Source organism: Martes martes (genome assembly GCF_963455335.1).
Source record: "Martes martes genome assembly, chromosome: 8".
NCBI lineage: Eukaryota > Metazoa > Chordata > Mammalia > Carnivora > Mustelidae > Martes > Martes martes.
The window spans coordinates 17,137,250-17,163,824 of record NC_137895.1 but is presented as its reverse complement, the minus strand read 5'-3'; the positions used below and the strand labels follow the sequence as shown (position 1 = coordinate 17,163,824).

At 39.4% G+C, this 26,575-nt stretch overlaps 1 protein-coding gene across 3 annotated transcripts in view; it reads right to left on the bottom strand.

The window, feature by feature from the left end:
- Positions 1–26,575, bottom strand: part of SLC41A2 (solute carrier family 41 member 2) — a 119,219-nt gene that overhangs the window by 18,097 nt on the left and 74,547 nt on the right. For all 3 annotated transcript variants that reach the window (XM_080812491.1, XM_080812492.1, XM_080812490.1), the window contains exons 7-10: positions 24,943–25,090; positions 19,960–20,039; positions 16,463–16,594; positions 14,637–14,785 (exon numbers count right to left, since the gene is read on the bottom strand). In XM_080812491.1, the coding sequence (XP_080668617.1) occupies positions 14,637–14,785; positions 16,463–16,594; positions 19,960–20,039; positions 24,943–25,090 (509 nt within the window). The remainder of the gene's footprint in view (positions 1–14,636; positions 14,786–16,462; positions 16,595–19,959; positions 20,040–24,942; positions 25,091–26,575) is intronic.

Sequence of the window (26,575 nt, the reverse complement as noted above, 5' to 3'; positions counted from 1 at the left end):
TCTTCCAGAAGAACCAGCGACATAGGTGAAGGTCTGCGCAATCCCTAATGATCTCCTGCAGCTTTGACTGAGTGCAGAACACACACAGAGACTGGGGATTTAGAAAGTTCGCACACTCTCAGGAAAACGCTGATGATTCTTTAGCCATGTAACCAAGAGCCATCGGAACTGGTTTTGAATCCATTCAATCAACAAACAACTTATATTACTGAACACACTTTAAAAGCCAGCCCGTCAATGACTGTCCTTACTTCGGAAGCAGCCAATGTGGAACAAATTCAGTCCAAGACATATACGGCTTGGGGACAAACCAAACAACATTAGTCACACCCAAGTAACCATACTTCTACAGATGGCATCAACCCACTCGTGCCTTTGAACATCTGCCAATCCCTTAGCTCCACAGTTCCCCTAAACTCCTATGTAAGATCGGCAGTTTGCCGGGCTGGAGAGATCTGCCTGATCCCAGCATAGCTCCCTTACAACAGTGAGCAATAAATTCCACTCTTGTCTCTTTTTTTTTTAGATACCCAATGATGGTCTCATCCTCCTCTGACTTCCTTTAAATATTCCTTTATTTATTTATTTCTAACTATTTTATTTACCTATTTGAGTGAGAGAGAGAAGGGGAAGCACAAGCAGAGGGAGCAGCAGGCAGAGGGAGAGAGAGAGAGAAGCAGGCTCCCCACTGAGCAGGGAGCCTGACGTGGGGCTCGATCCCAGGACCCCAGGATCATGACCTGAGCCGAAGGCAGACACTTAACCAACTGAGCCACCCAGGCGCCCCAACATTCCTTTTAATAATACAACTAGAACTAACATGGACATTTAGCTTCAAAATTTAAAAAAGTGGTGTATGGTCCTAAATATTTATTTTTAAAAATAAGCTAAAAATGTTTAATTACAAAATCAATCAGGTCAGTATTTCTACGGTGAATATTCTGGGATCACGACCAACCAAGATTGTATTCTGGCAGATTTCTTGAGTAATGGTTCTTGTGTTTTTCAATTAAGTGCTTTCACGGGGCTGTGTTATAAGATTTTTTTGTCAGTGATGTGAGAAGTCCTCTAAGTCATGTCTGCGATCTCAGCAGGATTCAGAGCACGGCTGGTTACATCCGAGCCAGAACACTAGAAAAAGATGGCTCAGCTCCTCTGGCTCTACCTTCATCTTCATCAGGGTCGACAAGCCTGAAAAGAGTTCCCTTTCTCAATGCCGTGCTACCCAGGGATCCGGCATGCTATGCCTCCAATGAGGCAGACAATCATTTCATCTTCCGTGCCTGACTGGCTTGTAGCCCCAGCATACTTGTCTAGAGAATTAATCATAAATATGGATTTAGGGAAGTGTCTCCATTTCCAGACCCTACCACCTAAGCTACAGTAACATCACCACACTATCGTATCACAAAAATACAATCACAAGGTTAAAAAAAGAATCTCAAACATTCACCTGTTTCGGGACACCTGGGCGGCTCAGTGGGTTAAAGCCTCTGCCTTCGGCTCAGGTCATGATCTCAGGGTCCTGGGATTGAGCCCCGCATGGGCTCTCTGCTCAGCGGGGAACCTGCTTCCCCCTCTCTCTCTGCCTGACTCTCTGCCTACTTGTGAACTCTGCCTGTCAAATAAATAAATAAAATCTTAAAAAAAAATTCACCTGTTTCAACTGCCTACATTAAGGTAACCATATTCATCAAATCCCAAATCTAAAGTAGACATTTTTATAACAAGGGAGAAAAAAATTCTTGGAACTGTTGATCTTCCCCCTCACATTTCCTTTGTCATTCTCTTCAGGCTTTCCTTTCAGCCCAAACTGACAGAAACCAATTAAGAGACAGAGGCAGCCTAGTAACACAGAAAGAAAGAGATCCTTACTTTCCATTTGAAATCTGGTGAATTTAAATCTTGAGGAGAGACAAAAGAATGTGAATGAGGTCAATCAACCTGTTAAAATCCCCTGGTTGGGGCTCCTGGGTGACTCACTCAGTTAAGCATCTGACTCTTGGTCTCAGCTCAGCTCTTAATCTCAGAGTCATGAGTTCAAGTCCCACACTGGGCTCCACACTGGGCATGGAGCCTCCTTAAAAAAAAAAAATAAGAGATACCTGGGTGGCTCAGTCAGTTAAGCGTCTGCCTTCGGCTCAGGTCATGATCCCAGGGTCCTGGGATTGAGTCCCATGTCGGGCTCCCTGCTCAACGGGAAGCCTGCTTCTCCCTGCCCCTGCTTATGCTCTCTTTTCTCTCCCTCTCTCTCAGACAAATAAATAAATAAAATCCTAAATAAAAGAAAATAAAATAAAATAGATGGCCCTTCTTTTCACCCCAATGTTCATAACAGCTATGGCCACAGTCACCAAACTATGGAACGAACCAAGACGCCCTTCAACAGACAAACGGATAAAGAAGATATGGTCCATATACACTATGGAGTATTATGTCTCCATCAGAAAGGATGAATCCCCAGCTTTAGTATCAACAGGGACAAGACTGGAGGAGATTCTGCTGAGTGAAATAAGTCAAGCAGAGAGAGTCAATTATCACATGGTTTCGCTTATTTGTGGAGCATAAGGAGTAACACAGAGGACATTGGGAGACGGAGAGAAGGGAGTTGGGGGAAATCAGAGGGGGAGACAAACCATGAGAGACTGTGGACTCTAAGAAACAAATTGAGGGTTTTGGAGGGGGAGGGGGATGGAGGGTTGAGTAGGCCTGGCAGTGGGTATTAAGGAGGCCATGAACTGCATGGAGCACTGGGTGTGGTGCCTAAACAATGAATCTGGGAACATTGAAAAAAAAATTAAATTAAATTTTAAAAAAATAAAATCCCTGGTTGCTTAGCTCTTTCCTTTGAGATGCCATCTGGGAATAGGAGTTGAGTTAGTGCAGTAATAAAAACATACATAAGCACACCATGCATGAGGCCTACTGTGTGCCACACATATAAAAATCATTGCGGCTGTGCAAAGAGGAATCATTATCCTCATTTTACAGGCAAGAACAATAAGACCCCCAAGGAATGAAGTAACTTGCCTAAGGCTAAGCCAGTGAACTCTCAGTGAGGGGCTGGTTATCCCAGGATTCCGGTTAGGCCACATTGCCACCATTCATACTGAGAAGAATGACTCCAAGGAATCAGTGGGCACTGGAATCACAGCAGGGACTCTGAATGCTAGACTCCATAGGTACTGATCCCCTAAGAGACTCATTGCTCCAATAATCCACAGCTGCTGAATAGGATGATATTAAAATAGTGAGACAGTAATGGCACCTTAACATGGATAACCTCATTTCATCCTTAAAACCACCCACACGGGGGCACGTGGGTGGCTCAGTGGGTTAAGCCTCTGCCTTGGCTCGGGTCATGATGTCAGGGTCCTGGAATCGAGCCCCACATCGGGCTCTCTGTGCGGCGGGGAGCCTGCTTCCCCTACTCTCTCTCTGCCTGCCTCTCTGCCTACTTGTGGTCTTTCTCTCTCTCTCCATCAAATAAATAAATAAAATCTTTAAAAACAAAAACAAAAACTACCCACATGGTGGGTCTGTTCTTAGTCGATTTTTACAGATGAGAAAACACAATCCCTGAGAGGTCACCTTGCTGAAGCGGACACAGGCGTAAGTGGTAGAAACCAGAGCCCAGAACCTTACATACTATAAACTCTACCGCATCAGATGATTGTGTCAGATCCCTCAAGTTTGTTGCCAGTGGAGCTAATTTTGAAAATCATCGTTTTCTAAAACCCAATAAGCTCTTCAGTCTAGTCTTCCAAGATCCTTCATGATCTTGCCACAATCTGTAATTTTCAACCTCATTTTCTGGAAATTTTCTTACTCTTTTCTGTAAATACCCTGAGTTTGCTACTTCCTTTTGCTGAAATGGTATTTTCTAGGGATCTATGAAACAAAATTTTATCCATTCTACATCTTCCTCCCCGCGTAGGAAAAAACTCTCCCACTGCTGAAATTCCACAGCACTTTGTCCTTCTCTCAGGACACTCAGGACATATCTGCGTTCATGACTGGATTCTTACTTGACTTCAAAAGACACAGATTCTGTGTAAACTCTGCGGAATGAATGCCCTTCTGAGGCAAAATGCCTGTCTGGAAGAAATAAGAAGATCTAATGAAACCAGAGAAAAGAGACACCTTTGAGTCTTCAGAAATTGCCATCCTAAGAACTATGACCCTCTAAGAGCACAGGAAAGTGTCAGACTTATTCTTGAAAAACAGTGGTTAGGAGAGTAGACTCTAGACCCCATCTTGCTGTGTGGACTTGGACAAGTCACTCAACTTCTCTCTACGTCAACTGCCTCACCTGAGAATGGGAATAACGTAACTTAGCTCATGGAATTGTGGTGAGTACTCAGTGAGTTCATATACGTGAAGTGCCTACCAGTGAATGGCTCATAATAAAAATAAATGTAATACAAATACTTGCTTTTACTGTTTTTGAAACTTTGATATATATTGGCTGAGATGACCAAACTTCAAGAAGGGGAAGGGAACTGTCAGAGATGGAACACGTTCAGAATGAACAACTTAGATGATAAGACCAGTACTCTTTTTCTCCCACAAGGTTAAGAGGAGATGTGACTGAACATTATAATATGAGTTAAGTTACGGCATAAAAAGTTGAACACAGACTTCAGGGTAAAAAACAGCCCCATTACAAATTAGCTGTTTGGAAAAAAAAAATTAGCTATTTGGACATGGAATACAATTTTGCAGGAAAACATGTTCTGTATTGCCTGGGTTTCTGGCCAAGCCATAAAAAGCCAATTTAACTTAGTATTACTTTAATAGTAACCATCAATTCTCATATTAATGGATGTTGCAGTTACCAGCTCACTTTAATAGTAGCATATATATTCCTCAGTGTGTACAACAATGCTTTGTAACACATCATCTTTAGTGTAGAAGTGGGAATTCACAAAATCAAACATCATGAATGCAGGAGGGGATCTGAGTGATAGCTAGGGTCACTGTGCTTCCTCGTTTGCCCAGGGTAGTGATGGTCTACGCTGGTCATTCTGATTATCAACAGCTCCCTTTCAACTCTCAAAAGTGTCCTGGTTTGGGCTAAAATGATACGGTCACCTTAGTGTTACAATCTGCACTCTTACGTTACAAGTGAGGGGTCTAAGCCACGTAGCAGTGTTGTGACTTAGCCGAAGTCACAGAGTTAGGAAAGGACCAGAAATACTTATTCCTTAGTCTGGGAGTCGTCCTGTCCCACTGCATGCACTCACCAGTAGCAGGACGGTGGTGATGACAGTGGTGGCTAGGATCTGGGGCACAAGCAGTGCACGTGGCATGAAGTCTCTGTGAGGAAGGCTCTCCCCCATCCCAGAGGGACTCGACAGCATCAGGAGCTGAGGCTGGAGAAGTTTAAGGGATCTTTGTTTGTATGTCCTAAGCCTGGCCTACTGCCCTTTTCACTGTATGCCTTGTGGCTTCCTTATGGGTAAGATTATGGGGAGAGTGAGGAAATTTTGTTTGGACATGTCACGTTTGACATGTAACACGTTTGACACGTTCCAACATGTAACTGGAGATGTAGACAAGGAGTGCAGACTGGAGAGATCAGTATGAGGGTAAGCAATGAAAGGGAACTACCTAATTTTTTCAAAAAGATTTTATTTATTTATTTGACAGAGATCACACGTAGGCAGAGAGGCAGGCAGAGGGAGAGGGGGAGGGGGAAGCAGGCCCCCTGCTGAGCAGAGCACCCCATGCGGGGCTCGATCCCGGGACCCTGAGATCATGACCTGAGCTGAAGGCAGAGGCTTTAACCCCCTGAGCCACCCAGGTGCCCCAAAAGGGAACTATCTAAAGCTGAGGGTCCCCATCATGAGAGCAAGAAAAGAGCTGCAGTAAAGAAGAGGGGCCAAAAGGAATGTGAATGGTGAGAAGCTTAAAAAAAAAAAGTTCTCAGGGCATTGAATAACCAGCTTCAATAATGAGGAGAAGGAAGTAATGATGGCTCTGACAATAATGATGACAGACTGCGGCCACGACCATTACTGGAAACTTACTATGTCCCGGGAATTCCACCAAGTAATTTATACACATTGGCTTAGCCTATCCTCTGAGTTAGGGGGAAAAATTAAGTCCAGAGAGGTTACCAAACTTGATTAAAGTCGCAGAGTAAGTAGCAGAGCAGAAATTCCCACTCATGTCTGACTCAAAGGAGCTCTGATCTTTTTACAATATTCCGCATATTGGGACCTTCCTTATCTTCTCTCTTCTTTCCTTTGTCCTTACGTGACATTTGTGATTACAGGTAGCCTGGCTTAAAATATTTTTCTTCTGTGGGAAGATTAATTTTATGTCTCTATTCATAGTTAAAATGGTACTAAATCATGTGAATGTGACTTCAGAACTAAGATGTGGCCAGTATTTCTTTTCGTAAGTATATAGACCATATTTCTGCCCCAAGCATGTTCTGCTAGATAGGAAACTGAAGATGTTTGCTCTTAATTTATACCATTTGTGTTGTGGCTGTGGTCATATAACAAACACAGGTTTCAAGATGACCATGAACTGTCATTTGTAAGACAGAAAGCCTTATCAGGAAATTCATTAGTTGGTATCTTAATTGTACATTTTATTATGAGGGGCATACGTTTGCTCATTTAAGTCAGGCTTGAGATTTGCTAAGAACAATTCTTCTGAGAATATGAACCTGTGCAATTTGCACATAAGTATAAAATTCAAAGCCAATTACTATCTACTGAAAGGCAGTAACAAAAACTAAGGAGAGTCCTGTTTTTAAAATCACATTAAAATCGGCGCAGGTCATGATCTCAGGGTCCTGGGATCAAGCCCTGCACTGGGCTCTCTGCTCAGCAGGGAGCCTGCTTCCCCCCCTACCCACCCCGCCTGCCTCTTTGCCTACTTGTGATCTATCTCTCTCTCTCTCTCTCTGTCAAATAAATAAATAAATAAATAATTTTTTTTAAAAAGATTTTATTTGACAGACAGAGACCACAAGTAGGCAGAGAGGCAGGCAGAGTGTGTGGGGGAGAAGCAGGCTCCCCGCTGAGCAGAGAGCCCGATGCAGGGCTCGATCCCAGGACCCTGGGATCATGACCTGAGCTGAAGGCAGAGGCTTTAACACTGAGCCACCCAGGCGCCCCAAATAAATAATTTTTTTAAAGAGAAAAAATAAAAATATAAAGTATAAGAATTAACTATCTTGCTTCTAAGAACGATTTCATCTTTATGGCTATTAACTGAAGTTCTCATCAGCTATAATATATACTCTGATCCTCCCCTTTTAAAAAAAAAAATCTATTAAAGCACTTTTAAAGAATGAAAGCCAGGCATTGGTAAAAAAAAAAAAAAAAAAAAAAAGTCTGATTCTGAAGTTACAGAGGAAGAGTCTATTGTCCTAGGGAGGGAAGTCTCAGGCTCTTCTTTGTTTCACACATTAAGTCCAATCTCCCACAACCGAGAAGACACTGTATAGGCCAGGGACAATTTCTTCTATTTCTTTTGTATAGCAACTAGCACAGTGCTTGGAAGACTATTATGGATTTGATAAAATCGTGGATGTACAATTCCCAATTTTATATACTGAGAACGTGTTGTCATTATACCATTTAATGGAAATATTTTGTCTCTCCTACATGAAATAGCAGATACAGCCAGAAGCAAAGATTTTCTACAACCAAATTTAACAATGAATTTTTCATGGAATTTGGTGCTGCTGGAATTTTAGTAGTGTTCTTAATAACCTAATTTTCTGCAAGAAACAATCAGTGCCTAAAATAGGGAATTAAAAATTTCACTTAGAAATGGTTCTGATTCATAGTTTACCAATTATATTAGCAAGCACTTTGTTGGGATTCAATAGGCATCCAGAACTAGGAAAGTCTCTTTTTTTTTCCCACTAAAATATTTTATAGCAAAAAAGTGTTAATGTACTCTATATGTGCTTATCTTTTTGCCTCTTGTAAGGTATGTCATCCAAACTTTATGCTTTTGCCTTTTCAAAGACAAAGGAAACACTGTTAGGATTTCAAAACACAAAGGGAAACTAGTAGAGACTCTAAATTAAATAGGGAAATGAGCCACAATGTACTCTGCTCCTTCTTTGCTGGAGAAATTGCCAGTCTGCTTATTTGATTGATAGTTGCTTTTGTACCTTCTCAGGTTTATTATGCTGTCAAAATACTACATCCTTGAAAAAGACTAGAGAGAATAAGGCAAAAAATGAATGAGAGACAGAAAACCTTGAAGAAGATATTAGGATTCCCTTCAGTGGATCTTAGAAGGCAGGCCAACTAGATTCATCACAACCTGGAATTCCGTATTATACTTTTGATTTCACAAATTAACAGGCTTTGCCCAGTTAATGAAGCATCTGAATCAGTAAAATGTGAAGGCAGAGGAAATCATCACTTAGAAGAGAAAGACCCCAATCATCTCTAAGTTTTTGGAAGAAAGTACATCCTGGTTCTGTAAAATCAAAGTTGTGGGTTCAATGGGCTAATGTGACACAGATGAAAAAAAATATGTTCCAAAGCCAGCAACTATACCCTTAGCCATGGCTAGCAGTCTCATAAATGCTGGCTGATAGCACAAAAGCTATCACGAGTAGCCCAGGATGGTTAGCTTGGTGCCAACTCACCCTTACTGCTGACCAAAAAAAGAACTCAAAATGCAGTATGATCAGTAGTGTTCCAAATACAAATGGCTTTCACACATTACTCTGGCCTTGACATATTCCAACTAATCCTGATTGCTCTTGGGCCCTGGGCAAGAAGAGAAGCAAGCACACAATCCATCACAGCTACTGACTGTGGCTTGGTGGCCCTCCTGCACTTAACAAAAACACAGTTGTTAGGTTCCTTCTAATTGCAAGACACATCATAAATTCTTTCTTTCTTTATTTATTTTTTATAAACATATAATGTATTTTTTATCCCCAGGGGTACAGGTCTGTGAATCGCCAGGTTTACATACTTCACAGCACTCACCATAGCACATACCCTCCCCAATGTCCATAACCCCACCCCCTCTCCCGACCCCTCTCCCCTCAGCAACCCTCAGTTTGTTTTGTGACATTAAGAGTCTCTTATGGTTTGTCTCCCTCCCGATCCCATCTTGTTTCATTTATTCTTTTCCTACCCCCCAAGCCCCCCACGTTGCATCTCCACTTCCTCATATCAGGGAGATCATATGATAGTTGTCTTTCTCCGACTGACTTATTTCGCTAAGCATAATACCCTCTAGTTCCATCCACGTCATCGCAAATGTCAAGATTTCATTTCTTTTGATGGCTGCATAGTATTCCATTGTATATATATACTGCATCTTCTTTATCCATTCATCTGTTGTAATTTGTGACATGTATGTGGATTTTAAAACTTAAAGATTAGTTTCAGAAAATGTGGTTAGTGTGTGCCAAGGGCAAAATAAGATATAAGATACAAGATACTTGGGACCATTTCAAGTCCCAAACAATTTCCAATTCAAGTGGACTTTCTACATTTCGCTTGATATAAGAAATAGCTACAGGACCAAAATTAGACAGCAAACATGCTCTGAAAAAACTCTTGTGTTAGAGGCGCCTGAGTGGCTCAGTGAGGTAAGCATGGGAGATTCTGGCTCGGGTCACGATCTCAAGGTTGTAAGTTCAAGTCCTGCCTGGGGCTCCGCACCGGCTGTGGAGCCTGCTTACGACTCTCTCATCCTCTCTCTTAATCAAACAAATAAACCCCCCAAAACCCCTCTTGTGTTAACATCTGAACTAAAACCTTAATTTTTAAAACTCATTATGAAAAAGTTCAAACACACACAGAAGAGAACAGAACAAATTAACCCATACCATTCTCCTCTAACATCACTCTGCTTCACCAATGATCATGACCAATACTGCTTTATCTATATACCCCTATCTTTTATTTTCTCTAGATACCAAGTCATTTCATCTCTAAACATTTCAGAAAAACCTTGTAATTCTGGCTCCACAGTGACAGAACTGGTGGGGGAAGGAGGTTGTGTTTTATTTCTCATTGCCTCTAATTTTCAATACCTATGTCATTGAAAGAGATTAAGCTGGTGTTATTGAAAGCAAGGAGAAGAAAATTTAGATTTTTCAGTTTTTCTGGCATATCTAGGGCTTAAAAACATTTGTAAACTTTTCTCCTCCCTCCAGTGAAGGAGACACGGCTGGCAAGATATAGTTATTTGGGGGCGACCCCCTGTCCCCTGGCCCCAGTCCCCCTGCCTCCTACACACTTGGCCCACTCAGCCTGCTCCTTCACAAGGATGCTAAGACCTCGAGTGAGCCCTCGGCCAAGTTCCAAAAACACAACTGTGATCCCAAGTTCCAGCAAGAATGGCCCTCAAGCCAAAAAGAAAAAGGAGATACAGTCATTCAGTTCAACAAACACTAACTGAGCACTAGGGATAGGACAAGGTAAAATGAGTAAAAATATTCAAGATCCCTTCTCTAAAACGGGTGAGAACACATAAATAGATAATGTTGGTAAAACGTGGAAATGCTAGAATAATAATATTCACAGGATACTATGGGAACAGAATAAGGGCACTCAGACAAAATTAGGTATTCAAGGCTTCCAGGAAGAGATGATACCTGAGTAAATGCAAAAATACCACAAATGATTGTTACTATGTCATTATAATAAGTCCAATATGAAGTTTCTTTCAAACAGATTTCCTTCATTTAGTTGGCTGGGGAATTGGGTGCTGGGGGGTTGGGAGGGGAACTCATCAAAGAATATTAGGAAGAAAGCAAAACACCAAGAATTTAAAACAACCACTATAAAATGTCTTGTGGGGAATACCATAGGGAAAAAGGCTTGGTCTCTAGCCCCAAGGGGATAGGAATCTAAGTGGGAAGAAATTAAACATGCATCAGAAAACCTTATTATAGAATATTCAATCAAAATATAGTTTAGGGATGGGAAGAATAGACTAAAATATTTGGGTAAGAGCTGGGACTTAAACCAACCTTTTGAACATAAATTTACCCCAGATCGGAAAGGGAAGCTAATCAAGTAAGTAATAATAAAATGAATCTGAAGTGGTCAAGGAGGCTTTGTCCTTAAACTGTATTCCTTCATTCTGTCCATCTCTGAATGAGTGAAGCAGGCAGGGGAAGGTCTTTTATCCAAACCTCAGTTTCCAAAGAGGTGTGTATACATGTGTGTTTACATGTGTGTCACGGATGTTAGTGTCGGTTGATTTGAGCATTTGCAATCTGACTCAGCTCTTCCATTGGAATAATACACAATGTCAAGTGCATGCAAAGGTCTACTCTGGCAGATAATCTGATTCTTGGGGAGAAAGTAAAAACTAAAACCCATAAAAATGAAAGCTGTAAAAGATACATAAGAAAATTCAATCAACACTATGAGATTAAATAAATATTCTCTGATTGTCATCAGAGATCAATGCCTCACCACTTCTAATTCTCCTTTCAGTAGCAATGACAGCATCAGCTAACACTTAAATAGCATCTACTATGTGGCAAACTCTATATAATCGACTCATTTAATCTTCAAAATGAGTTATGAGGTAGATTCTCTTATACAGGAGGTAACAGAGATACAGAGATTAATATTATTCTTTCCTCACCTCCAGTTTTTTGACCTTTACTTGTCAGAATTTAACTCAGAGGTTAAAAAAAAAAAAAAAGACCTGTAGGATTTCTCTGAGTACTGGCTGAAATCTAATATTTTTATAAGTTCAGAAAAATTACTTCTACCCTTCAGTGACTCAAGTGAAATGATGTGTGACAGTGTGTTGGCACAGAGCCATAAACACAAATGTAAAATCAATCCATGAGGCTAAGAGATAGTGTTGCAAATAGAAACATGTTCTAAAAATGGCATGTTTATCAACAGACCAAAGAACAATCTCTGGGTATTTTCCACGGGACTGAAGAATACATCTTTTTTATAATACTTACACAGAGATAAATGACCATATCATATACAGCCATAAAGGAAGCCAGTGGTAAAAAAGCATTTGAAATAACTTTTGTCCCTCCTGAGCAGTAGAAAAATATTACTCCCTAGGTGGAGTTCGTTGCTTTTTCTTCCAAGCTCTGAAAGTACTTTATATGTAGCTTTCCCCAGCATGTGTATATTACATTATAACATAATTATGTGTTCATGCAGTATCTTCCCTCCAGACTAGGAGTCCTGCAGGAGAGGGTCTCAATATTCATCCTGGGATTTAAAACCCATCTCTGCATCTAGCAGAATGAAGGCTTACTGGATGAATAATTGAGTGATTTGATATGTGACTTCTAATAAACTCCCAGGCACTACAAAGCGTTACAGGAAAGTTTAAAATATCAATGAAGGGGCGCCTGGGTGGCTCAGTGGGTTAAAGCCTCTGCCTTCGGCTCAGGTCATGATCCCAGGGTCCTGGGATCGAGCCCCACGTCAGGCTCTATGCTCAGCAGGGAGCCTGCTTACCCCTCTCTCTCTGCCTGCCTCTCTGCCTACTTGTGATCTCTGTCTGTCAAATAAATAAATAAATAATCTTTAAAATATCAATGAAGTTGCGTTTGCTATTTTAAGAGTATATTCCAGTCTCTTCTGCCCGGCATTTAAGACCTTTCTACGTGGCCCTAATGTACCTTCTTAACCTTCTCTCATCTACTCCTTCCTCCCAGTTATATACTGAGTATGAATTACTTTCTCTTTCTGACACAAGCTCTGTACTTTATCTCTGTGCTTTAACTCCGTAATCTCCCTAGGAAAAAGTACCTGAGCCTACTTATTTAACACTGTGTTAATATGTTTACTATAAAAAATCATAAAAATAGAAGAAAACAGACATTTTAGACAAATGAGAAAAAAATACCTAAATAGATGTTTTAATTTTTTTCTTCCTGTACACAGTGGATTGCTTTGGACATACTTTACTCTGAGAAATCACTGATTTACATGAAAAGAACAAATCTGTAGCGTTTTTGTGAGAATTAAGTGAACCAACACGTTTAATGCACTCAGAACAGTGCTTGGCATGAAGGCCAAATTTAAATGTTAACTCTTCAAAGAATTATTTGAATGCATCTCTTCTGAGGTTGGGATTTCTCGCTGTAGGAGGCGCTAATCTTACAGAGTTTAGCAAGAGGCCAAGCCTAAGAAGCCAAAATAAAGTGGAAACTTGGAAAGGTTGGGTTTATAGAATATGATGCAAAAGAAAAAGATATAATTATTAACCCCAAGAAAAATACAGTACCCAAAAAGCAAATATAATCACACTATCCTATCTGGCTCTACAGTACATGATGTTTATATAGGACTAATCATACAAACACTAGCTCCAAATTTAACCAAAAGTTGTGATATAACTAAATGGAAAAAATGGGGTGTTAACACAGCCTCTCAAATCTTCAGTTTTTATTAGCAAAAGGCTAAAGTTTAGGCATGTTATTTTAAAACTTGGAGATACATATCAGAAGAAACAGCTAGAATATTCCAGCGATGATCTCTGAGGAATGTGATTAGGAAGGTAGAATACTTCAGCACTAATTAATTTTGAAATTTTGTGTAGGTATTATACCAATTAGACTTTGAAAATAAAGTCAATTTTGTGGGGTGCCTGGGTGGCTCAGTGGGTTAAAACCTCTGCCTTAGGATCAGGTCATGATCCCAGGGTCCTGGGATAGAGCCCTGCATTAGGTTCTCTGCTCAGTGGAGAGCCTGCTTCCCTCTCTCTCTGCCTGCCTCTCTGCCTACTTGTGATCTCTATCTGTCAAATAAATGAATAAAATCTTTTAAAAAAATAGAGCCAATTTTCTTACATTTTAAAATTAATAGCTTCCCACTTAAAAATGGCAGGTTGAACGCATATGTCCAACTCTACTCTCTCCAGAACTCTCAATGACACACCAGAGAAAAGATGTAGAAAGGCACAGAAATCTCCCAGAAAGAAGAGAAAAAGAGAAAAAGATCAGAAATTGAATGCAAGAGTTTTAGGAATCATATAATAAGACTCCAGGGTGAAAGAAGGGAGAAAATGGAGAAAGAAAAAAAATCAAAGAAATAATTCAAAAACCTTTCCTAGAACTGAAGAACACGAATTTTTTAGACCGAAAGGGTCAAACAATGTCCAACAAAACGGACAAAGTATATCCAAACCAGGGCACATCAACGTGAAATTTGGTAACAAGAGGAAAAAAGGGATCTTGCAAGCTTCAAAAGAAGTTACATACAGTGATATCAGCATCTGTTATTCTTCTCAATGGCTAACAGAAGTTAAAAGGCAAATGAAGCAAAGCCTTGAAAATTCTAATAGAAACAATTTTATATCCAGTCAACCTATTCATGTAAAAAACACTTTATAACATGCAAAGGCTTTCACGCCTTCTCAGGAATCTATGAAAAAAATGTGTTCATACGAAACAACAGAACCAACCAAAAAAAAAGGCGGGGGGAGGGTGTGGAATTCAGGAAATCCGAAGGTTCTGTTTATCAGATGATATTAAAAGTGTCATGAGTTTCTTGGTTTTAGGAAGATGAAATCCACACGAAGGCATACAGTTCCTTTTTGAAATGTTAAAACAATTCATGTGCTTTTAGATTTACACAGTTTTGCTTTACAGCAGACTGAGGATAAAAGAGATTACAAGAGGCTTTAACTCTTACCTGTAGTACAGCAGCAAATAAGTACACCACTATGAAGATCACAGTTAAAGAAGTGTGACCACTTTTCATCAAGTGAATAGTGTACAGGAAAATTAAATGTCCGGGAATCACGAGAAGCAGGAGAACCTGAGCAGACTTATTATTCACTCCTGTAGTCGAAAATGTAAAAGTTAAAACAAGATCCTATTTGGGTTACGAATAGGTCAATGTTATTAAAATTTAAGGATTACTTTCATGTTATGATACTGTATAGCATCACATAAAATTCTGTTGCTAACAATACATTTCAACCACTCACAGTTTACTTAATTCTTTGAAATTCTCGTTATATGTTATATGCTAATTGAAGTTGATAAAAACTTGCTATGAAGAACACTGGTCAGACTTTAGTACCTATCATAACAATAGAGGGAAGACAAAAGAAAATACATAAAGTTCTTGAAGCCCAGAAATATTCTAATTTTACTTTTCCTTCAGAGTTCTTTCACTGATATTTTGCTGGGCATTTCTGATCCTCATTCAGAGTGATTTGAAGGGGCACCCGCACCCCAATGTTTACAGCAGCAATGTCCATCATAGCCAAACTATGGAAAGACCCCAGATGTCCACTGACGGATAGATAAACAAGATGTTTATACACACACACACACACACACACACACACACACACACACACACACAAATGGAATATTACGCAGCCATCAAAAGTGAAATCTTGTCGTTTACAATGATGTGGATGGAACTAGAGGCTATTATGCCATGTGAAATAAGTCAATGAGAAAGACCATAATCATATGATTTCACTCATATGTGGAATTATGAAATAAAACAGAGGAGCATAGGGGAAGGGAGGGAAAAATAAAGCAAGACAAAATCAGAGTGGGAGACAAACCATAAGAGACTCTTAATCATAGGAAACAAACTGAGGGTTACTGGAGGGGAGGGAGATGGGGGGAATGGGGTAACTAGGTCATGGACATTAAGGAGGGGACTAGATGTAATGAGCACTGGGTGTTATGTGCAACTGATGAAACACTAAATTCTACCCCTGAAACTAATAATACACTATGTTTTAACCAAATTGAACTTAAATTTTTTTTAAAAAGCCAATAATAACTTTTATTTTCATCAGAAAAGAAGTGAGAAGAATTGTGAGGTTTAATACTGTGGTCACAGTTCTTTGGTAGTCACTGGCTGGGTGACACAGACAGGACACTCCTCCTTGTTAGGGAGGTTTCCCCTCTCCTCCTGTTTGTTTGGAATCAAATGCCTACATCCAGAAAAGCCAAAAGGATTAATATAGGAAAGACAGTATATCTGTCTCTCTAAATCACCTAGCAAAGCTTTCCTATAAGTTTCCTCCTTTTTTTTTTTTTTTTTTTTTAGATTTTATTTATTTATTTGACAGAAAGAGACACAGCGACAGAGAACACAAGCATAGGGAGTGGGACCCCATGCAGCAGGGAGCCAGATACCAGGATCGATCCCAGGACCCTGGCATCATGACCCAAGCTGAAGGCAGACACTTAATGACTGAGCTTGACCCAGGTGCCCCATGGTTTTTCCTTCTTGAACAAGGCATCCCAGAGAAAAGGATGAAAAAGAAAAAGTATACAAAGTTCCTCAGCAACCACAGAATTGATACAAATGACTTTCTTTCACTGAGATTTAATGAACACAATCTATTGTATTTAAAAGCTACTCGGGTCTCAGGAATAAAAAAGTCACATCAAACTGACAAAATATGTGTTCAGCAAATGTTGCCCATCTCTATTCTCAGAGAACTATTCCTGACATAAAATATGTAAAAATCCAAAAGCACATACCTGGACCAAAAAAAGTTCTAAATGGGTAGTAACAACCTTTGGGTTCATCAGGCAGTTCTCCTGGAATGCTATGTAAATGGAGGTAGGTAGAAATCCTGCTAGCCTGAATGGCCACCAAATTACCACCAATACCTGAAACATAGGGACAAACAAAGCAGTTATCATCATATTTCAAACAACTTGCATAAATGTGACCAAAGCAAGGTTCTTCATGTTATAGCGTAGGCCAATAAAACAAACAAAAAAGAATCCTTCTGAAATGTTGACTTATTTAATGTTGAGCTAGGTATTCCAAAGACATAAAGTCATTGTTATGAAAGACTCATGCATTATTTTTTTAAATCTGACTCACTGCCTGAAAGCAGACCAGACTAAATAATTTTTTTAGTGATTATCATGGCCAAGATATAGGTAGCAAGGAGTTTAATGCTTATCATCTTAACGAGAAGAAAAATAAGCTTGATTTTTTTCAAATAGGGAAGGCTTGAAATTTCTCTTTCCAGGTTACTAGAGAAATTAGTATCAGGGACTGAAAAAAATACTCAAGAAAATCATCTCTCAAGCTCAATTATCCTCTCAAATACTTTACAGACCTGCCCTACAAGAAACATGAAAGGAATTTCTCTTGGCAGAAGGAACATAAAACCAGATGGAAATCTGGAACTACACAAAGGGAAGGAGGGTGCTAGAAATGTAAAATAAATTAGAAAATTAAAAGGATATCATTTTCTCATTTTTAATCTCTTTAAAAAATAACCAGCCATTTAAAGCAAAAATAATGATGATGTATATATGGCTTACAACAAAGTAAAATGTATGACAAAAAGAGCACATAAGAAAGAGAAATGAAAATCCAAGTATACTGATGTAAGGTCCTTACCCTTTCTGTAAATGGGCTCAATTATTATTTGAAAGTACGCTGTGATAAAGATATTTGTAAGCCCTAGATCAGTAGTTCCCAAAGAACAGTCAGGGGTCTGAAGGAAGGTTAGTTCTAGAAATCCTAACCCCTTGCTAGCAGAGGTCCCAGAAGGAGAGCTTCGCAGTACATATTAGCATGATAAAGGCTTTAAGAAATCCTGCAGCAAAGAAATCTATTTGACCTAATGGTTCCCAAACTTAATTGGCCACAAAACTCACTTCTCAAGGTATACTATTAATCTCACAGAACTAGTATTCTTATGAAACCTATTTCAGAAAATGCTACTACTTCTGTGAGACGTTAATAAGTGTTAAAAGATATCCTCATCAAAATATCAACACTGATATGCCTTATTTGAAACAAAGTATGTATTTTGTAACCCATAAAACAGATAAATTAGCACTTTTTGCGGGGGGCGGGGAAGCACAGGCTTTGGAATCAAGCAGGTCTGGGTTTAAATGCTGAGTTACCACTTACTAGATTTGAGATGTTGGACACATTACTCTGTTATGGTGAGGATGAAATGATGTGACATGCATAAAAGACCTGCATGTTATCTGGCACATAGTAGGTACTCACTCACTAGTTAGCAAACGATGATGGTGGTGATGGTGTGTTAATTTAGGGGCCCTTTAAATCACACATCCTCTAGTACATTTAATATGAAATTCGATTCTCAAAGGTTCTGTCTTTTTTGAGGACCACGGAATGAATCTTCTCTATCAATGTTTCCAACCAGTGGAATTTAACATAAAGTGAGCTCATTGTGAGATCCAACTAAGAGATGCACTTACTGGGATACAAAAAAGATTTTACTACCACGAATACCACGGCTTCCAAGAACAGCACTCCAGGGAGGCTCAAGAATTGTTTCTTACGTAAGGGGAAATAACGGAAACACTGATTCAAACCTTCCTAATGATGGGGTTGGTATAATTCAAAAATTTCTCTGAAATGTTGGACAAGATAGCTCTAACAGTATTGGTGGTAGTATTTATGCTAGTGATTTCATTTACTAATATTCACAGAAGAGGATTTGAACAAGTGGACGAAAAGCAGTAATCACTCCAGGCAATGAAATTAGGTCTTTGTAGGACCACGAAATAGGAATCTGGTTAGAAAGATAAAGGAAAAAGTTGTACACATCGAAAAGCACATAGGGGGCTTTGAAAGCAAAGTAGAAGAATTCAAACTTGATTGGACAGGCAGGAGGAAGCCCTGATAAGTTCATCATCTTTTTTTTTTTTTTTAAGATTTTATTTATTTATTTGACAGACAGAGATCACAAGTAGGCAGAAAGGCAGGCAGAGAGAGAGGGGGAAGCAGGCTCCCCGCTGAGCAGAGAGCCCGATGCGGGGCTCCATCCCAGGACCCTGAGATCATGACCTGAGCTGAAGGCAGAGGCTTTAACCCACTGAGCCACCCAGGCGCCCCTAAGTTCATCATCTTAAGATTGAAGTAAAAAAAACAATGTTTAAGAAAGACTAGCCTGCTAGTGACAGTTAACTGGCACTGAGTAGGGAGTGGGTCAGGAAAGCTACTTTATGACTTCAGTGATGGCTGAAGTAAGACATTAGCAGACTACAGTGCTGAGACATTCTCATACAAATAAGTGAACAAGTGAATTATGTTAATAGGCAAATCGATGAGATTTGGTCATTGTCTATTCAAAGAGGGTGAAGGGCTGTGTTGATGGTTCCGTGATTTTAAGGGTGGATGATGGGGGGGTGGGTAGGGGCACTAGCAGAATTGGAAAGGGGATCTAGAGGGGAAATTTCTTCATAGACATTTTACAGCTACGTAAAAATGTAAATGTTCAAGTGAAATTTTAGGTATGAAGTTAGATTTTGGGGAACTTGCCTTCATATAACATTATTTTATTACACATAAATATACAAAAGCAATTTATATTAAATGTGTAGCATATCCTGCGACATGTTTTCCCTCAGGTAGAATTACTTTTTAAATTATACTGGCATAAACTGTACTAAAATCCAATATAATGACAGCCAGCCCAAAAGTCAGTATGACTAGATTAAAATTATCTTACTAAATGGAATTCATACCAAAAAGCCCTGTGAACCTAAGTATTATAATTCCCATTTTATAGGTAAGAAAAAAAATATAAGGCAGATCTTAAAGGGAGCCACAGAGGAGTGACAGATTTTAATGAATCGAATTGACTTAAGCAATGCTTAAACCTAGCTAACGCTAATTGATCCACAAAAATCGACAGGAGCAGTAGCAAAACATGAGAGCAGATGAACCCAAAGTCAATGATAATCCAGAACTGAAATATCCTATTTCGCCACACTAATCTTAAAAATCAAGTATGCTCAACTCTCAAACCAATATCAAGTAGTAAGAGTAAGAAACAGTTCTTTTCAAAAATAGGTTGTGCATACTGAGAACAGGGAATGTCATTTCTACCGTGAATACCAACCTGGGGGTGGGGGAAGAATGGAAGGGAGGGGGAGATACACCTGTTAAACTGTGAACCCTAAAATTTCTGTTCCTAACTAAGAGTATGTATAACGATTTGATACCATTGTGAAACAGTATATCTAATTCTTACCATTAATAACTGGCGTGTAAACAACAATCCCAACCAAGTTTGGATCAGATACAGTTGTGTCCAGAATAAGGCCCCCAATGCTGGAAGATAGAAAATCGTATAATTTAGGGAAGAGAAATAAGTGTACTAAATTTAAAGCTGCTCTTTACACACAAAAACCTCTACTTTAAAAACAATTTTTTAAAATGTTTTTAATTTTTTAAAATTTTAAATTTTTTAAAAATTGTTTTTTACATTTAAAAAGTAGAATACAAAGGAAAAATAGTCCAAGTAAAAATCAATGTCAACAGTGAAACTTTGAAAATAAAACACAGAATAAGCTCTAGGCCTACATGTCAGGGCTCTCCTCCTGATCTCCAAGATACGTTCCTTAAAACAGGAAAAGAATATGTCTTAGATGCATTAAAATGTCTGGAAGGATATATAAGAAATTATTAACAATGTCTATCTCTGGGTGGAGGGACTAACAGAAGACTGATGGTTGTTTTATATCCTTCTGTATTTGCTAATTTTTTAAAACCATGTGCATTTATTGCTGTTCCAATTTAAAAAATAGTTTGTTGTTATTATTTTTTTTTTAAGTGAGCTCTACACCCAACATGGGGCTTGAACTCACGACTTGGACCCCGAGATCAAGAATCTCATAGTCTACCAACTTGACCCAGGCAGGTGCCCTTAAAAAAATGGTTTTTTAAAAGAGTATTTCTTCGTATTTGAAATTAACAAGGCATCAGAGGCATCATTTTTATTGTGTGAAAACTAGGTAGGTGTAGCATCTTATCATTAGTAATGAGTTGTAGCCAGAGAAAGGGCTGATTTTGAGGACAGAGGTCTGGAAAAATAATCTATACAGGAGCAAGCCATGTACTCTGAAAGTCTCCATGGAGCCTGGAGATTGGTTAAGTTTCCATGACTGTTACCAATTGGTTAGCTTCAGTTTCTTGGCCTAAATCCTATAAAACATTGCCAGCCCCTATACTCCATGGGATCCTATTGCCCAAATCGTCCCAGGAAAATGCAATCTACATTACAGAAAAATAAACCCCATGTTATCAGAGAATGGGGTTGATTGTCAAAATATCAGATCAAATGTTCTACCATTACCTGATAGTTAACATTAGCAACTTATTATTTTAATTTTTTAGTAAATTAAATGAATTGTGGCTTGCTGTGCCTAAATTAATAGGACTTCCCATTAAAAGTTACATTGTAAAATCCCAAAGGAGTCATCCTTAGCAATATTTTTATTAAGGTCTCACTGTAAAAATGTATGTATTTCATAGAACAAACTAGTTATTGCCAAAGAATAAATTTCTGTGCCAAAATGCACAGGTTCATGCTGTGACCATAACATGAACACTTGCTAAAACACATCTTAAAATGTTTTTATGACCTAGGTAACAAAACATTATAGGAAAAATTAGAAAAGACAAACAAAAAGAAAATAAAAACCAACCTCAGTGCTATCATTCAGCATTATACTGTTATCATATTGGTATATAGCCTCCCAGACATTTTTAAACACGTAGATTTTTTAAAATAAAAGTTCACATTGTAAAAGTAGTTCTCTCTTCACTTGTATTAAATTTTATTTTTATCGAATAACCATGTACATTATTTAAAAAGTGAAAGTACCACAAAGCTTATTACATAGTCCCCAGCCCCCACTCCCAGAACCTGTTCTCCACTAGCAATTCTTTTCAACTTCTTTAGCTGTTTCTTCCGGTGTTTAACGCTCTATTTCTAAATAACATGTTTATACTGTGATTCCCTGATTTTAAATTTTAGACATTTACCTACTGACTTCCACTGTGACAGATGGGGACTTAATCTCACTTGCACTTCCCCTCCCCACTTGGGATTCTTCATAATTCCCTTCTTCCTATTCTGCCAACTTGGTTATAACAATTTTGGGTGAGAGATATTTAGGGTTTACTTTATTGTAACAAGGGAATCATTATTCACAACGGAACCATCAAGTGTATTATTAGATTTCTCACTTTTATTTGTTGCTTTGGCCCATATTTTTCCTAATTTTGGGGTACTTACTACTAATTTGCTTTCAACTTTCTAACAAAGTTAGTGAAATGCTTCTGAATACAGTCAAACTCATCAGGTAACTCATCAATTTCACTTTTGTTTCCTAGAGACATTCCTCCCTAAGCCCTCTGTCCTGCCAACCCGGATGGTGGCCTCTAGGCGCATTACATGGCTGTCACCCTGCACCTTCCTTCAGTCTCCCACACTGGGTCTTGGTCTGTATGCCATGACCAAGTCCCAACATTTCATAGGACCCTATTGTCTGAATCTTCCAGGAAAAAGCAATCTACATCACAGAAAAATGAACCATCGGCTTTCACAGAATGGGTTTTTATTCCTGTGTCACCTTTCTTGATTTATTTCCTCATTTTGATAGACCATTATCTTCTACCAGTGTTTATATGAAAGGGCATATGGGAAGTAAACTTTTTGAGATCCTGATTGCCTGAAAATTTCTTGATTCCACCCTTACATCTGGCTGATATTGCAACCACAACTTATGTTCAAAATAATCTCCCTTCAGAATTTTGAAGGAGTAAGTTTAGGTGTTGCTACTGGACATCATTCAGGTTCCCAATGCTTCATGTATAACCATCTTTTTTCTCTAGAATATTTTGGGATGTATAGTAATGTCCTTTGATTAGGCTCTCTCCTGGCATTCACCGTGCTAGGTACTCAATGGGCCCAACAAGCTGGAAGCCTGTGGTCTTCAGTCCTGGGGAACTTTCTTGTATTATTTCTTTGATAATTTCTTCTCCTTATTGTTTGCCTCCAGGTGCCTGCCTCCGCTTTCTGTTCTATTTTCCAGAATAGTATCTCGGCTCTGTCTTCTTACTTTTGAGCTTTTTTGTCTCAGCTATTTATATATGTTCTTCTTTAAAGATTTTATTTATTTAAGGGCACCTGGGTGGCTCAGCCAGTTAAGCATCTGCCTTCTGCTCAGGTCATGATCTCGGGGTGCTGGGATCGAGCCCCTCATTGGGCTCCCTGCTCAGCAGGGAGCCTGCTTCTCCTTCTCCTTCTGTCCTTGTCCCTGGGCTCATGCTCTCTCTCCTTCTCAAATAAAAATCTCTTAGAAGATTTTATTTATTTATTTGTGAGAGAGAGAGTACAGGAGGAGGAGCAGAGGGAGAGGGATAAGCAGACTCCCTGCTGAGCACAGAGTCCAATGCAGGGCTCGATCCCAGGACCCTGAGATCATGACCTGAGCCAAAATCAAGTCAGTTGCTTAACCGACCGAGCCACTCAGGTGCCCCTATGTAGTCTTAATTCCCAAGAGCTCTTCCTACTTCTTAAATCCTCCTTATTAGAGCATTCTGTTCTTGCATTATGGATGCCATACATTCTCTTACTGCTCTGAAGACACTGAGGAGAGTTTTTTGAGGTCTTTCAACGATCCCTGTACTTTCTTTGAGTACCATTTTTCTGCCTTCTGTCTTTCATGTTAGAAGCCTTAATCAAATGTCCGGTGATCCTTTCACTGTCAGCTTCTCCGTGAGGGGCACTGCAGAGCACACTTGGAGCCTTCTGTGTACGGAGGCAGAGCTCATCAGAGGGCAGTCTTCCTGAAGAAGCATCAGGTGCACAAGCAGCTCTTTCACCAAGGGACCCACAAGGGTCAATATCCACAAGTTTTTCTTTTGTGCGGATGAGTTTCCCCAGAAAAGAATTATTCTCATTTTTTGCCTGGGGGTAGAGGCCTGACTGCCAACATTCCACAAGCAAAGAATAGGAAGGGGCATAGGGTTTTCACTGCTCAGCGTCTAGATTTTCACTTAATCCTATTTTTCATACAGTGTGTAACCTGCGCCCTCACATGTGCAGGTGTTCCCAAACCCACATACTCTCTGGTTCAGTCTCTCAGAGTGAATTCTTGTCTTCTGCCAAGGGGCGGGGGGGGGGGGCGGAAAGAGGGTGGTCCCCCAGGTGGTCAAGCTGGAGAAAGGCTTTTAGGATCTAATGGCCTCTTGAATCAACTTTCCACCGATGATCTTCATTTCAGCTCTGAGAAATACTTAGTGCCTCTATTTCCTCCACCTTTCCAGGTTTCTGAGGCTCAGCTCTCAGATCCACTTGCTTCTTATGGGTGTCCCCCCACCCTGCAGGAGGTGAGGTTTTAGCTTTTTCCATTCTGCTAGTTCAGTTAAAAATCATCTGATTCCTATTTTACTAATTCTGTAGATTCTCGCACCTGCTGTCCTCTCTGCTCCCCTTCCGTTTGTGGTTTTATAGCTTTTCTGTTCTATTACTGTCATTTTAGTAGTTTCAGGAAGGAAGAACATAAATGTGGGTCAATATACCATGTTTAACAGGAAATTCGTACTCTTTTCTAGCTTGCTCTTTTCACCAAATGTGCAGTGAACATCTTTCCATGTCAATATAAACTTTGTTATTTTTAGTGGTTAATATTCCATTTGGTGACTACACTACAATTTGTTGGATTGCTACCTGGTTGCTAGACCTCTAAGGTGATCTCTCTAGTTGTTGTTGTTGTTGTTAAAAATCCCACTGTGAGGAGGATTCTTACAACTTTATTGTTTGCATATATCCTTAGTTATACCCTGTGTCCTGTTGGACTGTCAGTAGTCAAATGGCATGTCCATTTCTAAGGCTTTCTGATACTTATGTGAATAACTTATTATTAAAAATAAGTGAAGTCGGGTTAACACACACACACACACACACACACATACACACACAAACACACACCATGAACCCTTACTCATCAATCTGGTAAGGATTTGATTAGAAAAAAGTCTGAAACTCGTCTACCCATTTCAATAATTCCTGGGATTAATTTCCCTATTACCTGTGATAAAAAAAAAAAAAGACCAGGCTATATAAGATAATTGACCCAAGAAATAAAAATAGGCTGCTGATATTTTAATATATACACAGGTATAGGTATATAGAACACATTCACACACACATTTTAATACTAACCTACTTATAACCATAGCTGTTATGACAGGCTCCCAGCCCGAGTGGAGAACTGTCCTTGTGGCTGGATGTTTGGCAGCTATTATAATCCAGATAGGAGTTAGAGCCAAGAAAAAGACACCAACTAATGGAGAAATGTAGTAATAGTTGTCTAAAATTAAAAAAGAGACAACATTTCAATCTCTTCTAATCATGTGGCAAATATAGATATTAAAAGTACAAGTTTCCCAGGAGATAGGATGTTATCCAACATATTTACAGGCTATGTATTTTCTCTAAACTTTACACAAATTTAAAACTGTGGATAAGGTAAAAATATTAAATAATGTAACTGGAAATAAATCCATGAATCCAATAAACATTTACTGAAATAGCTATCTGAGCTGGATGAGAACTGCCATAATAACAAGAAGGACAACAACAGTAAAAAAAACCATCATTTATTTGGCCTCCTACTGTGCTAAGTGACTCTAAGGCATCATCTCGTGTGACCATCCTCGCAAGTATGAGGTATACTGCCGTCTCTATTTTATGAAGAAACTGAAGCTTGGGAGCTTAAGAACGTGGCTAGGAAATAGGGAGAGTCAGGAAAAGATGGCATCTGATACCAAAGTTAGTAACTCTCTCTTTTTTTTAAAGATTTTATTTATTTATTTGACACAGAGAGAGAGAGCGCGCGCACATGCGCACACACAAGCAGGGAGAAGCAGCAGGCAGAGAGGGAGAGGGAGAAGGAGACTGCCCGCTGAGCAGGGAGCCCGATGGGGGACTCGATCCTGAGACCCTGGGATCATGACCTGAGTGGTCCTGGGATCCCGGGATCATGACCTGAGTGGAAGGCAGCTACTTAACCAATTGAGCCACTCAGGCGCCCCAAAGTTAGTAACTCTTAACTCTAAAGTTAAATGGGATATTATTTTTACTTATAAGGATCTTACAGTACAAGCATTCCAAGGAATACTGGCCGATCAATTGATAATAGATAGCCCTGATACTAAATAGTGTTCCAAGCTCCAAAATAAAATAGAAAAACTAGGGGCGCCTGGGTGGCTCAGTCAGTTAAAGCCTCTGCCTTCAGCTCAGGTCATGTTCCCGGGGTCCTGGGATTGAGCCCCGCATCAGGGTCTCTGCTCAGCGGGGAGCCTGCTTCCTCCTCTCTCTCTGCCTGCCTGTCTGCCTACTTGTGATCTCAGTCTGTCAAATAAATAAATTACATCTTAAAAAAAAATAAAATTAAATTAAAAAACCAAGTTTAATAAAGGTAAACACTTCTCTTCACTGCTGAACTTCTCAGAACCCTTAATATGCTAAGACAGAATACAGTACACTGTGTTAACCATAGTTTGGCCAGATCACCTAGTTTCACATCTCGGTGTTATAACCTACCTTGGACAAGAAATTTCACTCCTATAAACTTCAATTTCCTTATCTATAAAATGGCATTAATAATAGTATCTATTTCATGGAGTTATTGTGACTCTTAAGAGAATGAGTACATGTAAGTAGAATAGTGCCCAAGTACCTAGCTAACAGTCATTGAACACTTACTATCATAATAATTATCACTGCCATTATCATTAACATCTTGCTATCTGGAACACACTGAGATAGCAGATTGCCAAGACTCTGCTATAAC